Raw genomic sequence first — 27,878 nt, forward strand, 5'->3', positions numbered from 1 at the left:
AAACCTGCACCTTGAATTTCTAAAATGCACAATAGTCTTTTACTGAAGAAAGAGGCTCCCCTCTCACAAAAGCACAATGACCGTTGCCATCAAAGCAATTTGCTTGACAAATTGACCGGCCTCTTACAGGTATTCCCAAATTCCTAAATGTGAGGAACTAGTAATATATATATATATATATATATATAGATATGTATATATATATATATATATATATATATATATATATATATATATATATATATATTATATTTAATTGGTATATTCCAATTATTTTTGCGAGATGATGCATTTTGAAGCCATCATGTCTTCTGTTTGTTATCCTAAGCTGTGACATCATTGAAGGAATACCGACACCCTAGCAAGCCTGTCGCTATATTAATGTACGTGTTAATTAGTCAGAGAGGTTACGAGTGTTTTAAGCAAGGTTTTGGTAGTTTTTGTGTAGAATGCCTAGGTGTTGTGTCACAGTTTCAGATCTGATTTGCCCCTATGTCCCGGTCCGAAGCCTACGATCTGAGAGTGCCGGTCTTCTGGTGATCCCAAGAGCAAAGAAGTGTTCTGCTGGTTCGAGAGCGTTCTCCATCCGGGCACCGGTGCTGTGGAATGCTCTTCCCCCTGAGATCCGATCTGCAACCTCAGTGGAAATGTTTAAATCTAAGCTTAAAACTCACTTCTACTCCATAGCATATGAATAACCTACTCTTCTCGTCGGCTGAAAAATAGTCTGTGTAATATAGTGTAATAATCTGTTAAGCCCTTTGAGACTCTTCGTGATTTAGGGCTATACAAATAAAAATGTCTTGACTTGACTTGACAGTTGGATGCGGTAATGGTACAACAAGCTGCCCGAAAGGGGCTAACTGGCATTTAAAAACACACAAAGAGCCATTAAGGGGGGTGAGGGTCTAACCAGGACCAATCAACCTAAGCAGCTACTGCGAACAAATGTGAGGCTGGCCAACTAATTACACATAGTAAGCAGCCAGGTTAACTGAGAACCAACAACGAAAGACGTCAACAGCCATAGGGACAAACGCTGAACCGGGAATAAACTAACACGGCAAAACCGGCCCTAATGACTGGCTGGCCAATCCCTAAGAAAGAGGTGAGCAGCCACGCTAACCAAGAACTAAAAATGAAAAGCAGCTTCTGTAAAAGCCCAAGCAGGCCGTGAATAAACCAAGGTACACGGCAAAACCGGCGCTAACTGCAGGCTAGCTGATCAAAAAACATGTGATGACTAGCCAGGCTAACCGGGAACCCAAAAAGAAAAGCGGCTACAAAGAGAAATGCTAAGCTCTCGGCAGCCCTGGCGCTAACGGGGAGTTGGCCGAACAAAATTATACCAAGAGCGACACTTGTGAAAAACTAAAATGAAAAGCCACAATTTCCTACCTCCAAGCAGAATAAAAGTCATGAATTGCTGTTCACGTCAATCGCTGTCTATTTCGGAGCTGGCCTACCATTTTGTGTTCACGGAATTTGCAATTTGGATGTGCTGTGTTCCCTCAATGACTTCACAACTGTCGAAGAAATAAGCAAGATCGGTCAAGTTTGAGAACAAATTTCTCGAGTCCCTGGCGCATGGAATGTTTTGCAACATATTTGCATAATTGTGGGGAAAAACACTACACGTTCTGTGCCTAATTAAAAAAAAACGTTTGGAAATACCTTTAAGATTTAGTCAATATTTGGTCATCACTTTACATTGGAAGACATTTTTGCTGATTAACAGCGCAAAAGATTTACTGGGAAACTTAGCATCAATGCAAACCAATTAACTAAGCAATATACAATTCTGGTTGAAAGAAACCTGTAAAAGTGAAGTGGACAAATGATAAGTGTGGTCAGTTAGAAAGGCATAATGCAGTAATCTAGGCCGGCCATTGAAGCTCTTTGAAGCGTCATTTTGTGCAATAAATACAATAATAATAATAACAATAATCTATTTCTGTATTGTCTATGAAAACAATTCTAACTGAAAGTTTTGTGACTGACTTATTTTTAGGATCTCTTCATTGTCTGATTTCTTTTTGTGATTTGTGCCTCAAACGTATCCCGCTTTGAGTACGGCTTAAAAGAACCAGGATCTCAGTTACAACGCTGAATCTAAATGACAAAGCCTTTTATTTGCATTCCTTTTAATGCAACACGTTTTATTTGAGGACACATTGGCATTGCAGCACAACTGTGAGCCCCAAAAGGGTTTAGAGTGTTGAAGTTAATATGAACAAAGTTTACATGAATTGTGTGTTCTTTGAGAGTTTGAAACTTGTTTTAAAGACATGATTGGGTTTTGCGAGTTCTTTCACTGGAATGTCTTAAGGGCTCCTGGCTTTTTGAGTGTGTCGAGTTTGTGCGTGTGCTGAAAAGATGTTGCATAGCAAATGTAATGTAAATAAATCTCCAAACTTGACTTGCCCCCCTTTTTCTTTATGTAATTTCTTCTTGTTTTGAGGGCCAAACAATTAGGCACCCTCCCAAAACAAAATTTATTGCTCAGTGTGTGTTGTATGCACTATTGAATATAAATGTACTTTGCTTTAAACATAATCCACAGTGTGCCAATGCTTCTTGTCTCGCTACATTACAGTAGACTTACCTGCCATACGTAAGCATGCAGTATACAAGTGATGTGATCTGGTCCCACAATTTCTGTTTCGAGGTGCTGGATGACTGCTTTTTGTTTAGTTTTCACCTTATAAAGAACTCAGTTTTGGTGCGCGATATACTCAGGGTTTTACTGCAAAACATTGTAAGGGGAATAAAACGCGGATCACAACAGCAAGAGTAACAAACTCTAACCACTGGAGCACCGTTGTATAGATGATGTAACAACAGGCATTCGCTTTGATCTCATAATGATACTGTATTTAGACACGGTACCAGAGACAAATTGTAGTTTTATTATGCATTTCAAAATAATTTTTTTTCATTGTCATTCACGTTTGTCTCTCGTACCGTGACTAAAAATTGTGCAATAATAAAACCTTCTGCCTTTTCATTTGTCATATATACCACTGATAGTTCAGTGGTTAAAATTCAATGATCTCACCACTGTTTGATCCACTTTGCATCCAACTGCAAAGTTTGACCTAAGCAAAAATGTAACACAAATTTACCACTTTCAATTCAAAAATCATGGGCGCGTGTTATACACCAGTGCACGTTATACACTGATAAATACAGGGGGTGGATGACTTGTTACCACGTCCGCCGAACTATTTACTGGTCACGGATTTGATTCCAGCTACCGGCCTCACTGCAGAGTTTGTATGTTGTGCCCGTGCACTCCGGTTTCTTCCCACATGCCAAAGCATGGCAGGTTGATTGGTGACCCCAGATTTTTTTCTAGGTATGTGTGTGTAAGTAGCTGTATAATGTCTATGTGTGCACTGTTTTTAGCTGACAATCAGTCCAGGGTCTCACCTGCCCAGGGCCCGATGACAGCTGGGATGGGCTCCAGGACCCTTAGGACCCTAGTGAAGATAAGCGGTTCAGAGAAAGGATGGAGGAACCGATTTATTTAATCTATTTAGGGTTATATTAAAACAGGAATGTGAAACGCAGTTTAACTTTTTATGTGGGGGCTTTCTGTTCTCTGGTGGGCCAGGTGAGTAAAAAAAAAGGTCAAAGCCCAATATTTAGCTATGTTTTTCAGTACTATGCTTTATCATTCAGCCTATGATGTAGCCTACCCTATAAATAATGATGAAAAGAGATCTTCTCAAAGGGCAACAGATGGGGGAAATGAGTTTCATTTTTGGCATTGAATGGGGTTTTGGGGTTTTTAAGGGTTATTGATCTATCTTCGTTATTCATTATCCATTATCCGTTATCGGTCAGTTCATAATACGCTACAAAGCCTAGGAGCCGGGACACTTACTCTCAGCCAAAAGGCCAAGCTAAGGTCCTAGCCCTAAAGCCTTGCTGCGATCATTGCGAATGCACCGTTCCCGGAGGTACTGCAATACCGGGCCGATGCGTGGAGTGGACAGAGCAAGCTCATATTCCATCTCCGAAATGGTCATAGGCTACGATACTGCCACTGCGCAAAGCATTGAATGTAGTAACAATTTGTTTATTTTAACAGTTGAGTAAATGCAGCTTTACATCTGAACCAACTTATCACAAACAAAAACATACTCAAGTGAGAGTTATGAATAAAAATAGGTTTGCCTCAGTTGTCACACGGCTTTGAAATAGATAAAAAAGAAATTCAAAATGGGAGTTTTAGCAGTGAAGCGTCAATAACATTAAATCAAACAACTAGGCGTGTCCTACTGAAGCTGAGAATATACTGGCACAGTATTATTGTCTTTAACAAAAACCAGACTGGATGTCAGATATATTAATAGTCTGTAATCTGTGCAGCCCTTTGATACCGTTTGTGATTAAGGGCTATACAAATAAACATGATTTATAATTCCCTCTAGCGGCGGGATCGAGCATTTGATTTGTATGCATTTTTTAAAAAAATGACTTTTGATTTAAATGAGCTATAAACTTGCTATTTATTTACATACTAAATAATTTAAAAGGGGCCAGATTAAATCACCCAATAGGACGGATCTGATCTGTAGGTCTGATGTTTTATATGGCTTTTAAAACATAAAGCTGTCTATAATGTTTCAATTTCTATACTTTGTTACAGTTTAAATGGGGTGAGGGTCTTCGGCATTGGACGGGCTTACGTCTGTGTCAGATAAACCTGTCTATGAGGGTATGCTTAATGCTGAATATAAATTCCAAGGCTTTTAACACACCTCACTCAAACTTTTTGAAAAGAAAAACAAAACAAAAAGCTAATACAAACATAAAAACTGACCCACTTTGAAAAGAGTTTAAGTTTGTTTTCTAAAAGTGTGAGGATTTTGTACTACCTGAGAAAAAGCTGTGCTTTAAAAAAAAAGGTGTGTGTTGGGTGTCAGTACTGTACAAGCAAAAGCCCGGACCGCCTCTTTGTAATCAGAGAAACACAAGTTCCTCCTCCCACTGGTACATTATTTCCTATCAATCATTTATCTTTAGGTGTCGACTCGAGATCTGTCCTTTTTGGGCAAGCTGCCTTCAGACCAAGATTGGCTTTCTGCTCTCACAGGTGAGACCACTGCACACATATATTCCTTTTACTGCTATGTGGATTTTATTCAGTTGTGTTTGTATTGAATTGAAATGAATTGTCTTAGGTGTTGTTGATATCAACGCTGGCAAACATTGTATGACACAAAGAAAAGGCATCTGATAAAGACTCCAAAGAAAAAAATTAGATAAAAGATTCCAAGGATAAATAGGCAAGCATATTTACAAAGTGCTGCTTAGAGAATGGCCTTTGTTATAATAATATCACATAAAAATAATTATGTATTATAACAGTAGTGCAATAAAAAGTAGTGCAATAACATTTTGCTGCCCAAAAAATAAAAAATAAAAAATGTACTGTTATACACGCTCGTTTAGGGTGGTTATGGCCCTGGGGAAGAAATTGTCTCTGAGCCTGTTTGTCCTTGTTTTAAGGGACCTTTATCACCTACCAGAGGGCAACAGGTCAAAGTGGTGGTGCCCTGGGTTAAAAGGGTCTTTTATTGGTGAGTTGACATGAAGAGCTCCTGTTGGATGACACATTTTTAGATTACCCATACGAATATTCTTGGCAATTCAAAGAACAAAAATGGTATACAGTACCTTTTAGATTGCAAAAGTTACTATCCTTCTTTCCTTCTTAAAAGATTTTTTTTTGTACTGTTGCTGTCATTAAAACTGCATAGGTTTGTAATGACTAGAGTATGACAGGTAATTATTGTGACATCAGTTTTTATGGTCATCCAATATATATCAAATTCTTTAAAAAGTATTTATTGTATTATATCAGCGTATTCGTGCTGTCAAATATTGAAAGTGTTACATCCAAATTAATGTTCTATGCTCATTTAAGTTATTTTTTTTCAATGTTATTTAGCTTTAACACAGAGTTTAAACTTAAAACTGTTATTTAACAGTGTTACTTTTTTTCAAGTGTATTAACAATCGCTAACTATCTTTTTGTTATTACTGTATTGTCATTACAATATCATTTTATAACTTCTTTTGATGGTTAAAACTACTGTAATTTTCGATTTGTTATGATTCTGATAGAACACCAAATTTGCTTTGAATTTCGGCAGGAGCATTGTTTATTTTAATGGTAATATGAGAGTAATATTTGTCTTTGCATTGTGATGTAACTTTAAAGTACAATAGGAATATCATTAAAGTGTTGTGACAGCAAAAAAGAACCAGTATTTAGCTTGTAAACACACAAACTTGGTATCAGGTACGTCCTTCATTTAGTCTCTGCTGGGCCAGCATCTTGAACCTTACAAACCAGATGGACCCGCTGTGCTCAGCACTTCATTGGCTATGAAAAACGCACAACAGAAGAATGAACACTAGTGTTTTTGTCTCAAGACAGGTCACTAGATGAGAATGTCACAGAAAATCAGCTTTCAAGTGTAATTTTCTGGTCGCGAACGCATTATTGCGAACGTTTTTTATACTGTCGATGTGACAGGACCAAGATAAGCTTCTTCCTGCCGACCCCTATTTTCATTCAATTTTTCTCAATTGTTTCATAAAGTTAAAGAGTTCATTCTGAATGTAGGGGAAAAATGTCAATCAATCAATTGTATTGCATTAAACTTGCCTCATTTCTTTTGCCAGATCTGTCAACGGATGCTGGGTTTTCTTTGGGAATGTAATGGACCAGAGCCATGGCCCAATGTAATGTAAGTTTGATTTTTGCTTGTATTTTATCTGACATCCTTTTTGGCACAGCGAAAGCAGCAAGTGCTTTAAATCAAGGGTCTCAAACTCTATGGGGGGCCGCCGGAGCTTGGGTCTGGGTAAGGTTGGGCAGCATTTCTAAACAAAATAAGCTCAAAATAATGCTTAAGAAAGTAAATCAATCAAATCAATAATAAATAAGGAAAACAATCTACATATTACTACGTACAGTCCATTGAAACCATTTGGCTCTACAGGGAAAACTCACCCAAAGTTAAGTGTAAGGTGCATCCACTATCCTTTAAGCTTCAGCTCAACAGTAGCCACGATTTCCTCTCCAGAGGGAGGATCCATGTAAAATCTTGACACTAAACTTACATATTAAGGCAGGTGCCTCACAATATTGTGGCATGGGCGGCAATTGGCCCTCAGGCTGCGTCTTTGCTTTAAATATTTGTGCTTTTGCAGGAAAAAAAAATCTTTGGGTTACTGGTTTCTTGCCGAACTATTGAAGTTAAATTCCAAAATATTCATTGACCTGGCCGCTCATGTTTCAAGATCTCATTTGAATCGGATAAACTAACCAATGGTTATCCATTATCTGCACCGCTTATCCTCTGTAGGGTCACGGGGGTGCTGGAGCCCATCTCAGCAGTCTTCGGGCAGTGGGCAGGGGACACCCTCAACTGGTTGCCAGCCAGTCGCAGAGCATACAGAGACAGACAATTCACTCGCTCATTCACACCCAGGGACAATTTGGACCAGCCAAATAACCTGAAATGGATGTTTTTGGAATGTGAGGGGAAACCGGAGTAACCGGAGGAAACACACAAAGGTACAAGGAGAACATGCAAACTCTGTTTATATCTATAACTAATTATCTACACATGGAAGACTGAAGATTAGCAGTCGGGCAGGCTTAGTAGGTTGTTGTCGTCCCTTCTGTATAAAGCGAGTTATAAAAAGTGAGTTAGAAATGATTAAATAAAAGGATAATTCCACATTTCAACAAAATATTAATATTTGATAGGAAACATATCCGAGTAAATATTCGATCATATAACAAAATTGTCGAATTAAATAAATTATTTGAATTAGCGAACAAGGATTTTTTTGTTCCATGTTTCAATAAAGTTTTGTAAAAAGAAAAAACAACATTGACATCATAGCAAGTGCCGTTAGCACGTCTTTCATTATTGGGCTCTGCGGGAAGAACATGCACGCCATCGTGGACAGCACACAGAGACTACAATTACCAATGGCTATAGTGAGCAAGACATTGCCTGGAAAACCAAATTTAAAATCAAAATCTTTTGTTTTGACTCCGCCCGGTGACAGCGTGATTCACTATGGATGAAAAACCCGAGGTAGAAGAATTTACCCCAGGTTTATTCCACTCCTGGGGGAATTCCTTGTTTCATTAGACTATTGGAAATCTCTATGGTCATAGAGCTACACATCAAGGTCCCAGTAGGAATTGGATTATTCCTTTGCTCTTGACTGTGGATTGCTGAACTTTGAGAAAACGTTATGTGCTTATAGCACAGACTCGTGGATTTAGGATTCCCTAAACTGGAGATAACCAAGCTCAACCAAACTTAAAATTTCTCATCCAACACCTCAAACCAGGTAACATTGTTCTTTTACTTTAATACTGTTAAGTGTTGTTGTCAGGTAGCAGGACAGGGAGCAGGAAGCAGAACCCACTCGCGTTACTCGCAGTTTATTGGGGAGAAGAGAAAGGAGCGCACACTCGATTTGGAGATCGTTGGTCGCGGGGAGTAGACTGCTCAGAACGCGGAAGTGGTCAGAATCAAACAGATCGTGGAGAGAGCAAAACAGGAGCAAAAACACAGAAAAAAACAAAGATTCACTGGGCTTGGCAAAACAAAAGCTAAAACACAGGTAAAACAGAGATTCTCAGGGCTTGACGTGTCAAAACAGAGTTCCACAGACGCTCCAACAAAGGGCGACTCACAGTACAGCGTCTAAGTAGTCAGGGAGCAATCTGTCAATGAGTTTCAGCTGGTGTCCATGGGCGGGGTCAGGTGGGCGCCCTGGCAACCGTGCCAGAGGCTGGCGCCACACGGCGGGGGCCTATTGGGCGCCATGGCAACCGTGACAGTTGTCTTTTGTTTTGGCTATTGTTCACTAAATTGCCTCTTATTGTTCAGATTGTTTTTTATTAGTCTAAGCACTCATCAAACCTAGAACTAGTCCATTAGTTTTTCTGCAATTATGCTTTAGTCCAGAGGTGGCAGGCATAAGTAAAAAAGTAAACTCCACATTATGCCTTTATCTAACCAATGCACTTTCCTCATATTCTGAGCTAGTAATAGAATAATTCCCATTTACTATTTTAAAAGATTCAACATTGTCTGTATGTTCATAAAAATACCAATGATTTTTTTGTTACGAAATGTGTATATAAAATATGTATTAAATATACTTGGTCAACCATTGTATGGAAAGGTTATAGTTTTCATTTAATTTGTTGTATGTTGCACTGCAGCTACGGTCGCCGTCCTCTTCCGCCCACGATGAAGTCAACCTGGGTCCTTCAGCAAACCCTCAGTAAGTTACATTGCACTGTGTGATCCATCTTATTGGGGTTATTAGTTCATTTCCATAGCATTGCCCACAAGTGAAGGTTGGACAACAACAACTGTAGACCACAGATCTTTTCTTGTTTAAAGCGCCCACTTTTAAACAAAAAAATATATGGAAATCCACACAACACACATTATTTGGGATCTGTTAGGGCCAGAACAGACCCAAACGCTTAACGTTTCACACCAGGCTTTATTATGGAAGCGGTGAAGTCAGGCACGGGAAAACAAACGGCAGCAATTCGGCGATTGCTCGGCAGGAGAAGCAGGAAGCCCACAAGATCGGAGCGTGGTCGGAGGACGAAAACGAATCGGGCAGCCGGGACGGGAGATTGGAGCGTGGTCGGAGGAAGGAATCAAGTCAGGTAGCCGGAGACAATCGGGAAGCCAGGGGCAGACGAGTAGGATACAGGAAAGGATGGGACAGACGGGAGCCAGAGTCAAAAAGTGCTTGCCTTGCATGTGTGGAGGTTCGCTGACGGACTGACAAGGAGTGAATGAGAGCGTTGAGTACAAATAGGAGGGGAACCAATCAGGAAACGAGCAAGCAGCTGGAGCCAAACGAGCGGGCATAGGTGAGGGTAATGGGCAAATCATTACAGGATCTATTGAATCCAATTCGTTTGAGTAATGTTTTTTCTATGAAAGGGACACTGTGTATTATGTGGTGCCTCGTAATGGTAAAAAACCAACAACACACTTTTAAAAAAAAGCCTACTGATTTAAAAAAAAATAAGCAAAAATGCTTGAACAATTAAAAATGGGGTGTATTTGTTTAAATGCATGTAGGTCGAACGTAGAGCAGGGGTGGGCAAACATTTGAGCAAAATTTGAATGAAAGAGGAAGGGCTGTGCCCATGATCCGGTGTTCGCTAGGCGCGGGAAGCAAGTCGCTCTCGTACTCGGATTATGATAAGAACACAAGTGGATCTTCCGTTCGTAGCGAGAGAAGGCGGTGTCAAGGATGGAAAAACAGGTCGTTAGCCGGGACAGAGAGTAAAAAGGCGGTTGGGTCAGAAACGGAGCGGAAACCGGGATGGGAGAGTAGACGGGGTCGGAATCAAAAACAAGTCGTAAATCGGGACGGGAAAGAAGACGTGGTCAGGATCAAAATGGGTCGTAGCCAAAGACGGACGGGACCAAAAACGGGACAGGTGGGAGTCAGGGTCGAAAAAGGCTTGCCTAGTATTCACTGAGGTTCGCAGACGGACTGACCAAAGGGGACAGACGGGACTGGGCAGTTGGCGCCAAATGAGCGGGCAAAGCTGAGTCACATCAGTAATCATGACAAAACAATTTTATTTTATCATGCCGTAACACTAGTCCTTTCTAAGACTTTTGAGAAAAATGTTTATCGCTAGAGAAAAATTTGTCAAGTTCATGAGGTGGACAGAAAAATGGTTTGTTTTGTTATGTGATTGGTTGACTCACTATGGCACTTGTGCAGATAAAGCAGCTTTCTGTGGAAAGTTGATTCAGGCAAAATATCTATTTGGCTCAAAAAAGGGAGTTGTGCAATTGTGTTATTAGTGTGACAACATATTATCATTATTCTTTGCCATTTTCGTTTGGCGGTCTAGGTTTAAAAGGCTAATGAGCCTAATATGTCCTTTGCCCACCCCTGACCTAGAGGGAGCTGATATAGTTGTCCACCATCTTGCTGCTGCCTGAACCCGAAAAACAGTAAACCTTGGTAAACATCTTGGCAAGAAAATGCAAAGAGAAAAGTGCAGTGTGGTCTTTTTGAGTCTCTGTATTTTTCCTTCTTCTTTTTATCCCTCACTTTCGGTTGCACAGTACAATACAGCGACATGTAGTGGTCAAATAATAAACACTGTCCCTTTAAAGACCTCACAGAAAAATTAGAAAATAAGAATAATACCCTAGATATTCAATGGTGCACTTTAGTCCAATTTGACTAATGATAAGGGACCTAAAATGATAGAGAGAAACCTGTTCCAAGGATTTATTCTGAAATGGTCAGCTCCATAGATATCCTGTTTATGTTTTGAGGTCTTCATTATCCAGCACTGACAAAACAATCACAAGATACAATGATAACATCATTAACCAAACTGCAAAGAAAACATTTTTGAAGGACCTGGTGCAATAATGCTGCAAAAATCCAAATTGTAGAATTTTATCCCATTATAATACTTTTTTATATGTTATTTAAATGCTTCATAACAAACTATTGTCTTAAGAGGTGTGTGTAACATAGTGCAGAGAACATTATCAAGCCTATAATAGATAACCCTGTTTTGTTGCAGTGCCAAACCCACTGACTTTGACTTCTTGGCTGTCATTGGCAAAGGGACCTTTGGAAAGGTGACGTACAATTACTTATTTACTCTGTGTTGAAACAAAACTATTTTGGCTTTGAGGCCGTTCAATTAGCTGCTCACACTTTATGTGTTTGTGGATTTTTATTTGAGCACACTACACACAAAAAACAACAACTACGAATAAGCAAAAGGAAACAACAAAATGTCTTTGTAATGTCATGTAATTGAATCACTTTTTCACTACTTGAGTTTTTTGAGAAAAATTCTGTTCACAACACAAAATTGATTCAAATTAGTAATGATATTAACACTAAGTATGTTTCGTATTACGGCATGACAGTTTGACGTGCTTCACTTTATTTTTTAGTATTTTTATTATAATACTCCCTATTAGTCAGCCCCAAACTAGACATGCTTCTACTGTATTGCAGTGAAGCCTTTGCCAATAAATACTTAACTGTTTCTCTACGTTCTGTCTCTCATCTCTGTTAATAATAATGAGGGCAAATCCTTCAACAATTCTTATACTGTAAGCTCTGTGTATATCAATGTTTCCCAACCTTTTTTGAGTCAAAGCACACTTTTTTCATCAGAAATATTTCGAAGAAGTGTCCATCAAAAGTATAAAGTTTTTCTTATCATTAGAGGTAACGGGGGCTCAGGATGTAAAACAGGTAATTTATTTTGTATCATTTTTGCGTTAATTTTGTCAAGAACCGGAACAGGATCAGGACCAAAATGCGTGATCACTGGCGCCACACGGGCGGGCCCAATTTGGCGCGAAAAACCGTGAAAAATTTAGGATTTTACCAGTGGTCGGCCATCAGCGCCTGCAAGGCATTCTCTGGTGGCCTAAAAATGTCTGAATCCATGCATCCATTTTCTGCACCGCTTATCCTCACTAGTATCGCATATTTGAATCATGGTATTTTAATTATGGTCATTGATACTTATTAACCAATCCCAAATTATTAGTCAGATTTCCTTCCGATGTGTACTTTCCTATTAAAGCATTTAACTAATCATATTTTAGCCATATGTTGCCAGGGTCAGAAATCTTCCCCAGCGGCCTTCAGAAGGAGCAATGCAGGTCCTAAGGCATAATATCAGTGTCGATAAGGCTGTTGGTTTAGCCAAATTAAATTTCGTGTTGACGGACTAGGGCATTGTAGTAGGTGTAAGGAAATGTTAACGATTTAACCTGATTGGCTAGGGGCGGTTACAGAAGTATCCACTGATTCTGTCGAATGGACTTTTTCATCTTTAAATTGAATAAAAATGTGTGCCAAAAATATGACAGGGCAGGCTGGGCTTTCAGCAGTAGCTTTGATGGTGATAAAAAAGAACTGAAACGCACTGAAAAATTTTAGGACAGAGTACTTGAAATCTTATTGAAGAAGGAAAAAAGGATAGATTTTGCGCACAAATTAAACAGATTTTGGTGAGTTAAATAATTGTGCATTTTTTTGACTTTATTGTTGATGCTTTTTTAATATGCGATGCTGCATTGGCTGCAGTAAATATTTTATAGACATAGTATAGTTATTGAGGGTTTGCATTAATTCGGACGTAGCACTACTGAAGGCATAGTGAAATGCACGGCCTGTCACTGGGTTTTACTATATTTGTAACATACTTTAGTATGATATTTTGTTTTGTTCTTCTAGAAAACTTGCATGCACTTAAAATGAGCTGAAATGATCTGAAAGAGGAACATTTTTTCTATGATCAATTTTTTGGTACAAATAATATTTTTTTATCTGTATTTTCTTTCTTTTATTCTTTTACATACTTACTACGTGTTTACCCTGAATTGACGTGTCTACTTTTGTTGCAAACACCTTTATTAATGACAAAAAAGACAATTCAGTTCAATTATTTAAATCTGCAAAATTATATGCAATATTTTTACTTTATTTGATATGAAAAATAATTTTTCGCAGAGCAATCTTAAACAGATTCATCAAACAAAATGAGTTGTTGGATAAACTGTGCTACCTCATGAGCAGATAATTAGTATATGAAAAGAAAAAGAAAAAATGGAATCTGCTGCTAACTATTGTTATGGATAATTGTTATAGTTGTTCAACTGATCCCTGGAAGAAAAGTACTATATTGATTTTCCCAAAGATAAAATTCTGATGTTTTCAGCGGCACACTAGACAAAGTTGCTGATGCTATCATCAGAGGTCATGTTGTTTTACAATTCTTAAACCAGACGTGATAAAGGAGGAAAGTTGCATTTCATGTTGTGCACACAATCTTTTCACCAATCATTAACTTTGCCATTTAAGGTCGCCCGACTACCAACTGGCAAAGTCATATATCAAGTTCAAATACACAATTTTGTGTTTGATTACTATAATTTATGCCCTGATAGTAGCCGTTTCAGGGTGTACACCTGAAATCGACTTAAAAAGTCTTGAGCGGATGAACAATGTCCATAAATTAGGATCACCAGTTACAACTCTAATTTTCTTGTGGACCCTATTTGGATTCGTCAGCAGGAATCTTGCACAGTCCTTGCTTGTCTTTGTGCCTCAACGTTATGTCAACGTCATGCTTTTGTGCAGTTCACACGGACATCTTGAGCGCTCGGCGTCCACACGGCACTCTCAAATGTTGACTAAACAAAAAAAACAAAGTAACACACAACCCTCGCAATGCAGGTGCTGCTGGCCAAGCTCAAAGCCACCAACCAGTTCTACGCCATCAAAGTGCTGCAGAAGAAAGTCATCTTGAAGAAAAAGGAGGTGAGCGCCTACCCAGGGGTAATTTAAGGTTGAGAGTGTCTGGCTGGTTAAAATATTTGTTTTCTCATTTTACTTAAAGTGATTCATGATCAGTCAACACTGCTCATGAGTGTCACTTCCCATTTGCGAATATCACATTACACTTTGTGGTTAGCAGAAACACTATTACTATGTCATGCCAAGTTTTTACTCATTTATTTCTGAAAGATTAAACACTCTTACATATACAGAAGAAGAAGCATGAGAACTTTCAGACAACGATGCATTCTATTCATCCATCCATCCATCAATTTTCTGCACCGCTTATCCTCAGTAGGGTCACGGGGGTGCTGGAGCCCATCCCAGTTATCTTTGGGCCGTGGGCAGGGGACACCCTGAACTGGTTGTCACCCAGTCACAGGGCACACAAAGACAAACAACTCATTCGCTCACTCACACCGAGGGATGATTTCGACTGGCCAATTAGCCTGAAATGCATGTTTTTGGATTGTGGGAAAAAAACGGTGTGCCAGAAGGAAACCGATGTAAGCACGGGGAGAACATGTAAAATCCGCACCGAAAGACTGGTAGCTGTATTTGAACCCATGACCTCAGAACTGTGCCGCAGATACACTAACCACTCAGCACCTGTGCCGCCTGCATTCTATTCAACACTTTATAATTGGAATAATGACAACACACATAGCTTAAACACATGCGCAATAATAAACATATTTTCCCGACCATAAGGCGCACCTAAAAGTGTCAGATTTTTTTCAAATTGTGCTGCTCGCCCTATCTGTCATGTAAAGCGGCGGACGTTGCTGAGCACGTAGATAAAGCTGCTAAAGGGTGAAGTGGGCGTCACCGCTAAAGGGGCGTGTGTTGACTCGTATATAAAGCTAGGTTCACACTGCAGAGGTTAATGCTCGATTCGGATTTTTGGGTGAAAAAAGATGTTTTTGTGATAACGTTCACTTCATTTCCAACTAAATCCTACTTGTCTGCGATCTCCTGTGATTTCTATGCATCGTCTGTGTGAAGGCCACGATGCCGCGCATGCCTGAAGAGGACACGTGGCGTCACACGCAATGGGCCAATTTGTTTGCAGAAGTACTCACGGATCTTAACGCCGTAACTGTCACGACCGGTACCAGCAGGGGACCCAAATACGTAATGTTTCACACAACGCTTTATTAAGGGATCGGGGAAGTCAGGGCGAAAGGAAAAAGACAGCAATCTGGTGCTCGCTGGGCAGGAGGAGCAGGAAGCCCTCGCAAACGAAGCGTGGTCGGAGATCGGAACAAGTCGGGTAGCGGGACGAGCAGGAAGCTAGGGACCGGAGATCAATACAAGAAACAGAATCGGGCAGGATACGGGTAGCCGGGACAGGAAAACGGAGCGTGGATTAGGGATCGATACCGGAAACGGAATCAGGATACGGGTAGCCGGGACAGGAGAACGGAGCTTGAATCGGGGATTGATACAGGAAAAGGAACCAGGATACGGGTAGCCAGAACAGGAGAATGGATCTTGGATCGGGGATCGATACAGGAAACAGGTCGTGATCAAAACGGGAGCCAGAGTCAAAAGTACTTGCCCTGCATGCGCTGAGGTTCGCAGACGGACTGACCAGGAGTGAATGAGAAAGACGTGTTTAAATAGGAGGAGAACCAATCAGGAAACGAGCAGCAGCATGGACTAAACGAGGAGAGAGCAATGGGCAAATCATGACAGTAACGTATCTAGCAATTTGAAAACTATTGTCCTACCGGAGGCTGAACGGAGTTGTGCCCCCAAATATTGATCAATTTTAAAACTTCCCTTTCCCTCCAATAAATGCTTTTCGTGTTTTCGTCCGGTATGGTGTGTTGATTTCCACACTATGCGGAAGAACATGAAAACCAAGCAGCCGCAAAAGGATTGGAGATTAATGAATCGATGGTTCGCAAGTGGAGGAAGCTGAAAAACGAATTTTTGAGTTTTTGTCCGTGTTTTACTTTGTAATTAATTCCCAATTCTCAATTTTGCTTTTGCTGTGTTTTTAAAAACGCAGCTTTGTAACCTTGTCTGTGTTAATGTAAGACGACCACAGCAAACGGCACCCGCGCCCTGTCGCGCACCACCCTGTGTACGTGTTAAATACAGAAATAGAACCAGCTATGGAGACTGCGCCTTTAACACGGTGCGCCTATGGTCCTAAAGACACGGTAAGCTAGGCTGATCATTCATGCATTCGAGTCAATGCAGCTAAAATGGGTAGTATGCAAATGACATATTAATAAAACCCAAAGCCGTTTATCTGTACACACTTGCACATACATTTATTAGTTTTTAATTTTGCCTTTCAAAATAAAAAATATGTTATTGTTGAAAAAAGAATCATACGTTAAAAATGTTCTCTAAAGTTTGTCAGATTTATTTTAGAATAGCAGATACTTGTGCTCATTTTAGATATTTTTTTTTCTTTTGTAGAAACAAAGTTACAAATAGAACAAGAAAAAATATTTATTTTGCATCCATATTGAAACAGTTTAGCATATTGAGAAACTATTACCTAGCATGAGCTAAATTTAGATAAGTCTTGAAAAATATATAGTCAAATGAAAATCCATCAATCCATTATCTGCACCGCTTATCCTCAGTAGGGTCGCGGGGGTGCTGGAGCCCATCCCAGCTATCTTCGGGCAGTGGGCAGGGGACACCCTGAACTGGTTGCCAGCCAGTTGCAGGGCACACAGAGTCAGACAACTCACTCGCTCATTCACACCTAGGGACAATTTGGACCGGCCAATTAACCTGCCATGCATGTTTTTGGAATGTGGGAGGAAAACGGAGAAACCCCAAACAGGCACAGGGAGAACATGCAAACTCCACACAGGGAGACTGTAATAGCTGGACTTGAAACCTGAACGTCTTCAACATGGGGCTGCGCCCTCAAATGAAAATAATATTTTGAATTTTAAAGTTTGAAGTTTTTTCATGGCAGATGACAAATACCTTTTCCACATTTTTTAATTTTTTATTTTACAATTTATTTTAGAATGATATGCACTTTTATACATTATTTTTTTTGTTTTAAACTAGAAAAAAAAGTTACTGTCAAAAATGGTACAAATATAACAAACCATTGATATTTATATATACAAATATAACTAATACATAAAAAAAATACTTAAAATAAGCAAAAGCTATCTGATATTTTGAGACTTTTGAAAACATTTTCATACAAAAAAAGAAAATACTTAAAAACTAAGCAACAGCATCGTATGTGACGGATAGTAGATTATTTTACCAATTCCTAGTACTGTTTTCCTTGGTTTTGGGTTTATTTTAAGAAATACTTTTATTTTATTTTTTCCTAAATTTAAGAATTATTTTTGGTCCAGACTTTCTATTTTGAGGTGGGCCGTATCAGTAAAAAGATTTAAACCCACCATTTTTTCATTTATTTTGTTTTTCAGTATTATGCTTTATCAATTCAGTCTGCATTAGTAGCCTTCCCTATATATTGTAATCACAGATGACAGGGGATCTTTTCCAAGCATTACACATTTATTCACCCAAAATCGGAAAAAAATGTTTTCATGTTTAGCACTGAATGGTTAACTGGCATATTTACACCTGAACCAACTTATCGCACTATAAAAACTCAAGCTGATGCTCTTTTGCTAATTAACAGCCCTCTAGCAACCAGAGAGAACATTTGGTTTGCATTTATATGAATGAATTGCAATTTTTGATAGAAATAACCTTGCTTCTTTAGTAAGACTTGCTTCTTTTTTTGACATGCGGAGATCCCTTGGTTTTTACTGCTAGTGGGGACCAGAACTACCTGCAAAAAGTGAAAATCCACTAAGTAGTGTCATTAGAGTGGACTTGCGGACAGAAAGAGAGAGAGAGGGAGAGAGAGAGGAATGCACAAATAGAAAACAGTTTGATTTTAAATTTATACAGTATTTTAAATCAATATTTTTTGGGGGGGCACGCCTTTATTAAATTGATTTATCTGCTGTGAGAAAGAAAGCAAGAGCGAGAGAGAGAGAGAAAAAGAGAGAGAGAGAGAGAGAGAGAGAGAGAGAGAGAGAGAGAGATGAAGCAAGATATAGAGGAACGCAGAGCAGGTGTCTGGTCTCAGAACAGTATGAAGGATGCTATGATATGAATTGGCCAATGAGCATTAGAGAGCTAAAGTCAAGAGGAGCTGGCCGATCGGCATGAATCTTGGCTGTCCGAAACGTTCCTCGGTTGTGCAGGAGGCATCCGTTGTTTTGTTTTTCTGTTTTTATTCCCCCAAAATTATATCAATTACTTTTGTCCCCCGCAAAGGAGCGAACCAGCAATAACTGAAGCGTAAAGTAGCCAGGGGTCTCTCAACTCCAAAATGTATAGTGGGCTGGATTAAATCATCCAACGGGCCCGCAGGCTGTATGTTTGACATGCCCGATTTATATCCTTATGTGTCTCCATTTGCAGCAAAAAAACATCATGGCGGAGCGCAACGTGCTGCTCAAAAGCCTGCAGCACCCGTTTTTGGTTCGGCTTCATTACTCCTTCCAGTCCGCCGAGAAGCTTTACTTTGTTTTGGACTACGTGAACGGTGGTGAAGTAAGCGTGTGCAATCCAAATGGAGCTCACCAGTTTTGACTTTGGTCTTGCTGATGTGCTGGTCTCTCTTTCTTTTCTTTTAGCTCTTTTTTCACCTGCAGCGTGAGAGATGTTTCTCCGAACCCAGAGCGAGGTTTTACACAGCAGAGGTGGCTAGTGCTATCGGCTATCTTCACTCCCTCAATATTGTGTACAGGTTTGTCTAGCGATCGATGTCTAGTAATCCATTACACCAGTGTTTTTCAACCGTCGAGGCACTCTAGGATTCCCTGGGACCTTGTCTAGTGTGCCACAGGAAATTTCCCAGTTTTATCTTTGCAGAAAAGCATGCCATATTTGCGCCCTTCCAGTAATCAGTTGAGTCACAGTAACATTCATCGTATCAGTAGGTGACAGTAGATCACTATTTATCTTCTTTTATATACTAATATTCTGCTGATGAGGTCGTACAGGTAAATATATTTTATAACTTATTTTGTTTAACCCTGCAAGACCCAGATAAAGATGGTTTATACCAATGTGGCGCCCACAGGCACCAGGGTGCCCTTTGAGAACAGCTGAGGCGACTGCAGACCAGTTCTGAAAATAGCTCACCATTTTTTGGTCATTGTGATTTTTCTGGGAAAAAAATTGGGCTTGTGGTTGACTGAGTCTATTTAACCCTACCACCGAGTGAGCCTGTAGCGTACCTCTCGAAAACCTCACTCGGGATATACGATGCTGTTCACCTAAAACCTTTAAACCATTCAATTATATTTCTGGCCTAAAACGGTTTTAAATAATCATGTTCTGTACATGCCCCTGAACGACACCCTGGCCACAAGAATCGATGGTTTTGATAGCAGGGCTCTCAGAACCATCGAGAACATCAGGTGGCCCCAGCGAGTCTCCAATAAAGAGCTCAGAGCCCGCACGTGCCAGCCCCAAGCATCTTCCTTGGTCGCACAACGCCGCACCCGCTGGTTTGGCCATGTCCTTCGTCTACCACCAGACCATCCGACACGAGCCATTCTCCAGTTTGACCCAAAGGCCGCAGGCTGGAGACGACCACGAGGGAAACCCCGCACTCGATGGCTCGACGTCGTTGCGGGCGACCTCCAACAACACGGAGTTGCCGTAGAGGATGCAGAACAGCTGGCACAAGACCGCCAGCATTGGAAAAACCTGGTTCATCTGGTCGGCTCAACGCACAGGGACGGGACCCCCCGACCTTCGCTGGAGCAATAACTAACTAACTAACTGTACATGCTGCAATAGATTTGTTAGAACAGTATACTTAAGAGTAATTAGAATTATGTGACAAGATATTTTGCTTTCAAATTTAAGTTAGTTAACCACCATAGGGGATGAAACTGCCATAAACCAATATTATTGTATGATGTGATACTCAAAATTTCAGCAACAAAATTGTTTGTTTCCAGTGATTTACTCTCTGGTATTAGAACTGTTGCAAGGTCCGCCTTATCTCTGAAAGGTGGGATGACGCTTTACATCGTAAAACAACCGCGACCAGATGATGAAGGTTATGTACTCGAACCAGGGGGCTTCTCATAGCACTGGTAACCATTAAAACCAGTACTATCTGTTTCATGTGGTGGGGCAAAAACCTACCTCAAAGAAGAGCCTGGATAGTGATGGACACCGCCAGGCTGCACTTGGCCAAGATACACAGAGAAAGTGGGACGATCCAGGTGGTTAAGGGATCCGTTAACTATTACTAATAGTAACAACGTAGAAGTAACATGATAAGGTTTTTTTTTTTTTTTAGAAATCCATAAAACTGAGTGCATTTTGCGCTAACCCAATGACCATGTTAAGTTAAAGAAAGTAAACAACAAGAACAGAGCCTGTGTGCCTGTCTTGAGTTCAACCTCTTTGCCGTTTTCATGTATGTAAGGTTCTTTTGGTTAGATCACACGGGGAATAGCAGTCTTGAACCTTCCAACCGATGCCTCCACTTCCTGAACGCCTCTTAAACGGCTAGCACCTCTCGATTTCCGACATCGTAGTACCACTCGGCAGCCTCAAGTCGTCTGGAGAATTAAGGACAGGTCAGCCCCGATTCTAGTATCTGAGGCGTCATTTTCAACGGTAAACTGATTCTCGGGATCGGGGCGAGTTGATGTTTGTTGATGGCTGCCTCAGCGAGGGGGGACCATATGTAAGGTGCAGCCGGCGATGTCAAGCCACAGAGGGCACCGCTAACTGACTGAATTCCTTGATGTAGAGGCAGACATAACCAGCAAATCCTTTACAATGCCTGAGCTGGGTGTAATCCTCAGATCCATATCACCACAGCCTTGACCTTGTCAGATTCTGTTCGCATGCACCCCCCTTCAATGACGTTTTCCAGGAAGGTGACCATTTCTGTGTGGAAGGCGCACTTCTTAGCCTTGACGTAGAGGCGATTCTCCAACAGCTTCCGCAGCACCATGCGGTTGGTTGTCGGTGGTCCTCCAGGTTCTGAGAGAAGATAAGGATGTCGTCGAGGTAGACCATGACAAATACGTTCACATGTCCCGGAGTACGTCATTCACCAGGGCTTGGAAGACGGCGGGAGCGTTAGCGTGTCCAAAAGGCATCACTCAGTATTCAAACAGTCCCATGGGTGTACGGAACACCATCTTGCATACATCACCCTCACGCATCCTGCCGAGGTGGTAAGCATAACTAAGGTCAAGCTTGGTGAACACCTGGGCGTGCGTAAGTGGCTCGAAAGTGAAACTAAGAAGAGGCAGTGGATATTGATTCTTAACAGTGATGCCTCAGGCAGCTGTCCTTCTTTGCTACTAAGGAAAAGCCAGCTCCGAGAGCAGAGAACGATGGCCTGATGACACCAGAGGCCAAGGATTCGGTGACATAATTGTTCATACCCTCCCTTTCCAGGAGGGAGATGTTGTAGGAGGTACGAGGTCTATCGAACAATCATACGGTCGGTGTGGGGAAGAGAAAGGGCCTTATCATTACTAAACACAGGGGCCAGATTTGATACTCTACGGGTACCCTCGTGAGGTCAGGTCTTGGCCTTAGGTTTACTAAGAGTGGGTTGGCATAGCGTAAACAGGTTGAGTGACAGGTGACACCCAACCCGAGTACCTGACCGGCCGTCCAAGAGATGTCAGTCAGGCAAACAGGTGCATACTGGTCAACTATCACGCTCTGAATGGCTGGTTTGGGCTGTTTTTATCATCTGCTGCCTTGTGGAGGACAGGCTGCATCTGGTCCGATTGGAATTGCTCCCAGCTGTGGGTCGTTGGGTTGTAACAACACATCCAGTACACGTCCTTCTAATATATAGTCATTTGTGTTTGTGTATGTATTTGTGTTGCTGGCAGGGATCTGAAACCAGAGAACATCCTCTTAGATTCACAGGTAATTTACAAGCATTAAACGATGAGTTTTATCATAGCAGAACAATACTGTACCATACAGTCCTTGTGTTTTATTTGTGCAGGGTCATGTTGTGTTGACAGATTTTGGTTTGTGCAAAGAAGGTGTGGAGCCAGAGGGGACCACCTCAACGTTTTGTGGGACCCCAGAAGTGAGTTGAGAGGACATATTAAATGAGAAGGACTACAAATCTTTCTCGCTCACTCTTTCCCTGTCAGAAAAGTGGCCTTTGCTTCATCCAACTTCAGTGAAAAAAATTGAATATGTTAAATCAGTATAGAGCAAACGTTTTGAGTCGTGGCTCGCATTGAGTTAAAGGGATAGTGTGTATTACTAGACCACTAGATGTCGCTGTATTGTGTCGTGCAACTGAAAATGAGGTTCAAAAAGCATAAGGAAGAATACGAGCTAAAAGGACTCAAAGTGACCCACACCATTGCCAACATGGTGACTAAATAAAAGAGGAAAGTTGACTGAGGGCCGCTGCTTCTAGAACAAGTGGAAGTTGGAGTATTTTTTCACCAAAATCCCTCTTCAAAGAATATCAAGAGGCACTGCCAGATAAAAGATGCTTACTACAAAAAGCTAACAGTGAAAGAGTGAAGGAATGGCATATCAGTGTTTTTTCTCTAGACCCTGCGAGTCAAATTTAAATGCTACAATGATGAATCAATCGAAACAATGATTGAGCACACTTGCGTGTAATAATGGTGCGTAAAAATAAATCATGAATTGCTTTGCGCATTTTTATTTTTGGCTCTGGTTTGATTACACTTACTTTTATACTTACTCATATTTACTTTGGGAATTTTCTCGGTTAACTATCATCATTTTAATCGGTTAGTACTGGCTGGAGATGTTCAAGGCTACAGGAGGCAATATCCCTTTTATCAAACAGGCTAATGCAGGCTGTTAAGTGTTAAAAAAGCCTGCTATTGGCTGAGAGTGGTGTCAATCGAAAAGTCAAAGCTTAACTACCATATTGGGAATCATTTTATAAGTCTGTTTATTTTTAACGGGGAGTTTTGGAGCAAAACGCAGATTACTACTGGGAACATCCAAAGAAAGAGAAATGCTTTTAGGTAGTATTATTTGTATCTGTTGGCATTTATGTGTGTTTTGGAGTAAATATATTATACAGTTGGATTCTCTTGATTTTCCTGGATGTAACAAAGCCATTTTTGGACATTCAACGAATTTGATGACGGCCATGGGACGTAATTGATTAGTTTGGCCGGACTCATAGTTTTTGGGTATCTTGTTTCAGACTGATCATGATGTTTCTGTGATGAATATATTTTGAAATGGTCAGCATACCTCAAATCCTGAGAGTTTAAGCTTTCTGATGAACCGTGGTATGATGTATTTCAGTGACTGGTGACATTATACTGACACATATTTGTTTATCAAAGGCCCGGCAGCGTGCCGTCAAAACGTTAAGGGGATAAAGAAGCTCCAGCTCCTTTCTATGAAAGATATCAAATTTAACAGTGAAGTTCCCATATTCAGATAAACATTTTCATAACAAATAAAAATACGATAATAGAAAGACTTTCAAATCATTCAATCAATCATTTAAATTATCGTTGGTATGCTTTTTTTTTCACTTTCCAGTCTGCATGAGTTTCCCAAGTTAAATAAACGGTTGTGGAAATGAATTAATTTTCTTTATTTTAGAAATTCTCCTTTTATAAATACTACAAGAGATTAAATCTTAGGGAAGGAAAAATAAATGTTTTATAATTAAATAATTTATACCTGAATAATAATTTAATTGTGAGCCTCCAAAAAGACTTCCGGCCCTCCAAATTAAGGCACACTTTTTATGTAAATGGTCTCCATTTATATAGCGCTTTTCAAGTCAATGAAGACCACCCAAGCGCTTTACACTGTGCTTCTCACTTACCCATTCACACTCACACACCAATCGGGAGTCAGCCATGCAAGCGGCCTACCTGCTCATTGGGGGCATTAGGGATTCTGTGACTTGATCCCAAGACGAGCGTTCTACTCCTGAGCTAATGCCCCCCTGTCATTGATTTACTAGTCCAACCCCCGTGAAAATGTTTTTTTCTACCATGATGTTTTCATTTGCCCATTAAACATGATATCATTTTTATTTTCTGTACATATTATCTGGTCTAAATCTGTATCTTTACCAACAAAGTACTTAGCTCCAGAAGTTCTTCGCAAGGAACCTTATGACCGGACAGTAGACTGGTGGTGTCTTGGAGCTGTGCTTTATGAAATGATTTACAGTTTGGTAAGCACGTATCCTTGCGTATGCCAGAGTGTGTATATATATGTGTGTGTAATAAGATATTCTCATTCTCCTTACTTAAGCCTCCTTTCTACAGCACTGATGTTGGAGAGATGTATGACGGGATCCTCCACAAGCCTCTGATCCTCCCACCAGGAAAGTCCGAGGCCGTATGCTCGCTGCTGAAGGGTTTGCTCCAGAAGGACCATCACCGGCGCTTTGGTGCCATCGCTGATTTTGTGCGTATATTTTAGGGCTGTAACAACAAATTGATAACATCGATTACATTTGATTATAAAAAGCGACTAATTTCCTCATCGATTTGTTTTCGTGCGATTTAGGAGCCACCCAGCACGTTAAATCAATGCAAATAAGCTCATTAAATTTCCGTGTGAAGTTGAAAGTTCTGCCACTTTTGTCCGGCAGAGAGCGTCTCGAGACCGTTTTTGTAAAAGTTTTTATCACATTTCCTTTCAAAATCATTTTTTGTTGAACACCACTAAAAACAAAATTGGCAATGGTCAAAGATAACAATTGTCAAGGGATCAGAATGTGGTGCAGGAATACAGAGAAAATAAAATCTGATAATATAAAATAATAGATATAAAGATAGTAATAATATATTAAAAAAAAAAAAAAGTAACTCCACACAAGGGGCAGATATTTAAGCATATTACCAGTATATATATAATTTGCACATTGGGAATGGTTTTCATATTCAAAGATTTAACCCCAAAAACAAATTTGTTGACAAAAAGTTCGTTTGCATTTTTTAAATATTTTGCTGGATAAAAAAAATTCTATACATAAAATGAAATGTATTGCTCTTTTTTCATTTTTGTTTTGTATAAGTCTAAATGTAATATGATCTTTGGATGAAGTGTACAGCATACATTTAGTTTGGGTTGACCAGAATGAGTAGCCAAATGTTCCAGGTACCCAAGGAACAGAATCAAAGACTACAATGTTACAGGACAGAATTTTAAGTAGTAAGTGTGTGTGAGACCAGAATTGGGAGGACTCCAATGAGGTGGTGGGGCAAGCGGGAGCTGGAGACACTGGTTTTTGAGGCGGAGGGAGTCTAAAAACATGGAGAGAAGCAATGTGTTAACATGAAGCATAGGCAAAGATCAAGAAAATAATTCAAAGATCCAAGTTTAAAACGTGAGTCAAACAAAAACATGGATTAACTTCTACGAACCAGAATGTTACACGTTCCAACACCAGTTGCTTGTCTGCAGCAGCTTTTAAAGTTTGCCACCTTGATTGAAGCAACTCTCTTCGTCTGTGATGGTGGAGGTTGAAGGCTGGCCCAGGAATGAGGAGGATGGACAGGGGCATAACATTTGAATCTATTTCAGTTTATTGTTACGTTATTTGACGAACACTTCCATCCATACACCCATCATCTGCACCACTTATCCTCACTAGGATCGCGGGGATGCTGAAGCCCATCTCAAGCTATCTTCAGGCAGTAGGTAGGGGACACAGAAACCGACAACTCGCTCACTCACTATTACGGACAATTTGGACTGGCCAATTAACCTGACATCCATGTTTGTGGAATGGGGGAAGAAACCGGAGTTCCCGGAGGAAACCCACAAAGGGACGGGGAGAACATGCAAACCCCACACAGGAAGGTTGGTAGCCAGATTTGAACCCAGGACCTCAGAACGGTCCCACGCTAACCACTTAGGTGCCGTGCCCCCCTTATTGTTTAAGTAGCATAATCTGTTGTTCCGTGCAATATTTTTCATCCGTCCAAATTTTCAATATAGGAGGATTTAACAAATTTGTATTGTAGAAAATCCGATTCATCGACAATTGAATAATCGATCGATTAATCGATTTTTAAAATTAAAAAATAACAAAAATTTGACATCCGGATGAATGTAATATTTATATGCGTTGTGTTTTACAGTTGGAAATCAAGAACCACATGTTTTTCTCTCCGATCAACTGGGATGACATCTACCATAAGCGGATCACTCCTCCTTATAACCCGAATGTGGTGAGTTCTGGCTCATCTCTGAAGTGCAGGAGGAGGCTTTAAACTGAAAAAAAAACGTGACTAGATGATGAAGGTGCTGTATCTGAGTCAGATTAGGCATTTTATCCTGCTATTGGTAACCAAATTCAGTGCCAAATTCAATCAACTTTTTAACACAGTTTCATTCTAAAACTGTTGGAATGAAATTACTCTGAACAACTGCCCTGTCTAATCTTTCGCAATTTTTTTGCGTTTAGAGGGGACCTGCCGACACTCAGCACATTGACCCGGAGTTCACTAGAGAAATGGTTCCTAATTCGGTAAGCCGGACGCCGGAATTCAACGCAAGCTCAAGTACAAGCAACGCCTTCAATGGTTTCTCCTACGTGGCCGGCGAGGAAAGCTTTCTTTGAGTAATGTCGGAGGGTGAAAGACTTTGACGACAACGAATGTAGATTCCCAATTTTAGGGTTTCATTTTGTGGCAAAATAAATGGACTTGAAAGAGTTGCGTTTTGCAGTGGAGGAAGTGGTGAGTGTACGTAACAAGCAAGTGCGTAGGTTTGGTGACATAGCGCATGTTGTTAAGTGATTACAAAGTATTGGTGGGGTTGAAACAATGATTGCTCGATATAGGTGGGGGCATATTAACTCAGTTGATGCCAAAAGTACGCCCTTGGTAAAAGGAGGCACAGTTCATGGACTTGTCTGTGTTAAAATCTTCCAAATGTGCTTTTATGAACTTTCATTGTACTGTGAACAGACAAAAAGCACTCCCCAAATTTTTTGGAGCATACATTTGTCTTGCTAATAAATATGAGTGCAAAAACACAACACAACTTTGGTAAATAAATTATGAATATTTAAGATGTACTGAACAGTAAGCTACAGTATTTGCTTCCTTCCTGGTTTGAACGTATTTTTTGCATATTTATCAATCACAAAGGTTTCAGATCATCAAAGCCATTTTAATATCACACAGAGACAACCCAAGAAAATACAAAATACAATTTTGAAATGTTGATTCCATTGATTCAGGCACAAAAAAATCTGAACCTTTCTGGTCATGTGTGAAAAAGTAATTGCCCCCAGAACCTAATAGCTAGTTGGGCCCAATTTGTCAGCGATAAAAATAAAAAAAAAACACAGACGTTTACGATAATTGGTAATGAATCTTACTCAATGCTTTGGAGGATTTTCGGCCTACTGTTCTGTGCAAAATTGTTTACAATCTGCCATA

General features: G+C 40.2%; 1 protein-coding gene across 2 annotated transcripts; it reads left to right on the top strand.

Annotated features, from left to right (window-relative positions):
• The first annotated feature begins 4,985 nt into the window (after positions 1–4,985).
• sgk2a (serum/glucocorticoid regulated kinase 2a) lies at positions 4,986–27,522 on the top strand. Of its 2 annotated transcripts, XM_088332215.1 has the most exons (14): positions 5,020–5,104; positions 5,521–5,591; positions 6,703–6,767; positions 9,278–9,339; positions 11,645–11,702; positions 14,329–14,412; positions 18,868–18,999; positions 19,083–19,195; positions 22,335–22,371; positions 22,454–22,540; positions 24,557–24,652; positions 24,733–24,888; positions 26,571–26,660; positions 26,897–27,522. In XM_088332215.1, the coding sequence occupies exons 3-14, from the start codon at positions 6,753–6,755 to the stop codon at positions 27,050–27,052; spliced, it is 1,086 nt and encodes a 361-aa protein (XP_088188341.1). In that variant the 5' UTR covers positions 5,020–5,104; positions 5,521–5,591; positions 6,703–6,752; the 3' UTR covers positions 27,053–27,522. The 2 variants fall into 2 exon arrangements, with proteins under 2 accessions (XP_088188340.1, XP_088188341.1); XM_088332214.1 differs by lacking the exon at positions 5,521–5,591 and having other exon boundaries at positions 4,986–5,104.
• Positions 27,523–27,878: the final 356 nt, after the last annotated feature.

This window comes from Urocampus carinirostris, chromosome 3 (assembly GCF_059441175.1).
Source record: "Urocampus carinirostris isolate Australia breed hairy pipefish chromosome 3, RoL_Ucar_1.0, whole genome shotgun sequence".
Classification (NCBI taxonomy): domain Eukaryota; kingdom Metazoa; phylum Chordata; class Actinopteri; order Syngnathiformes; family Syngnathidae; genus Urocampus; species Urocampus carinirostris.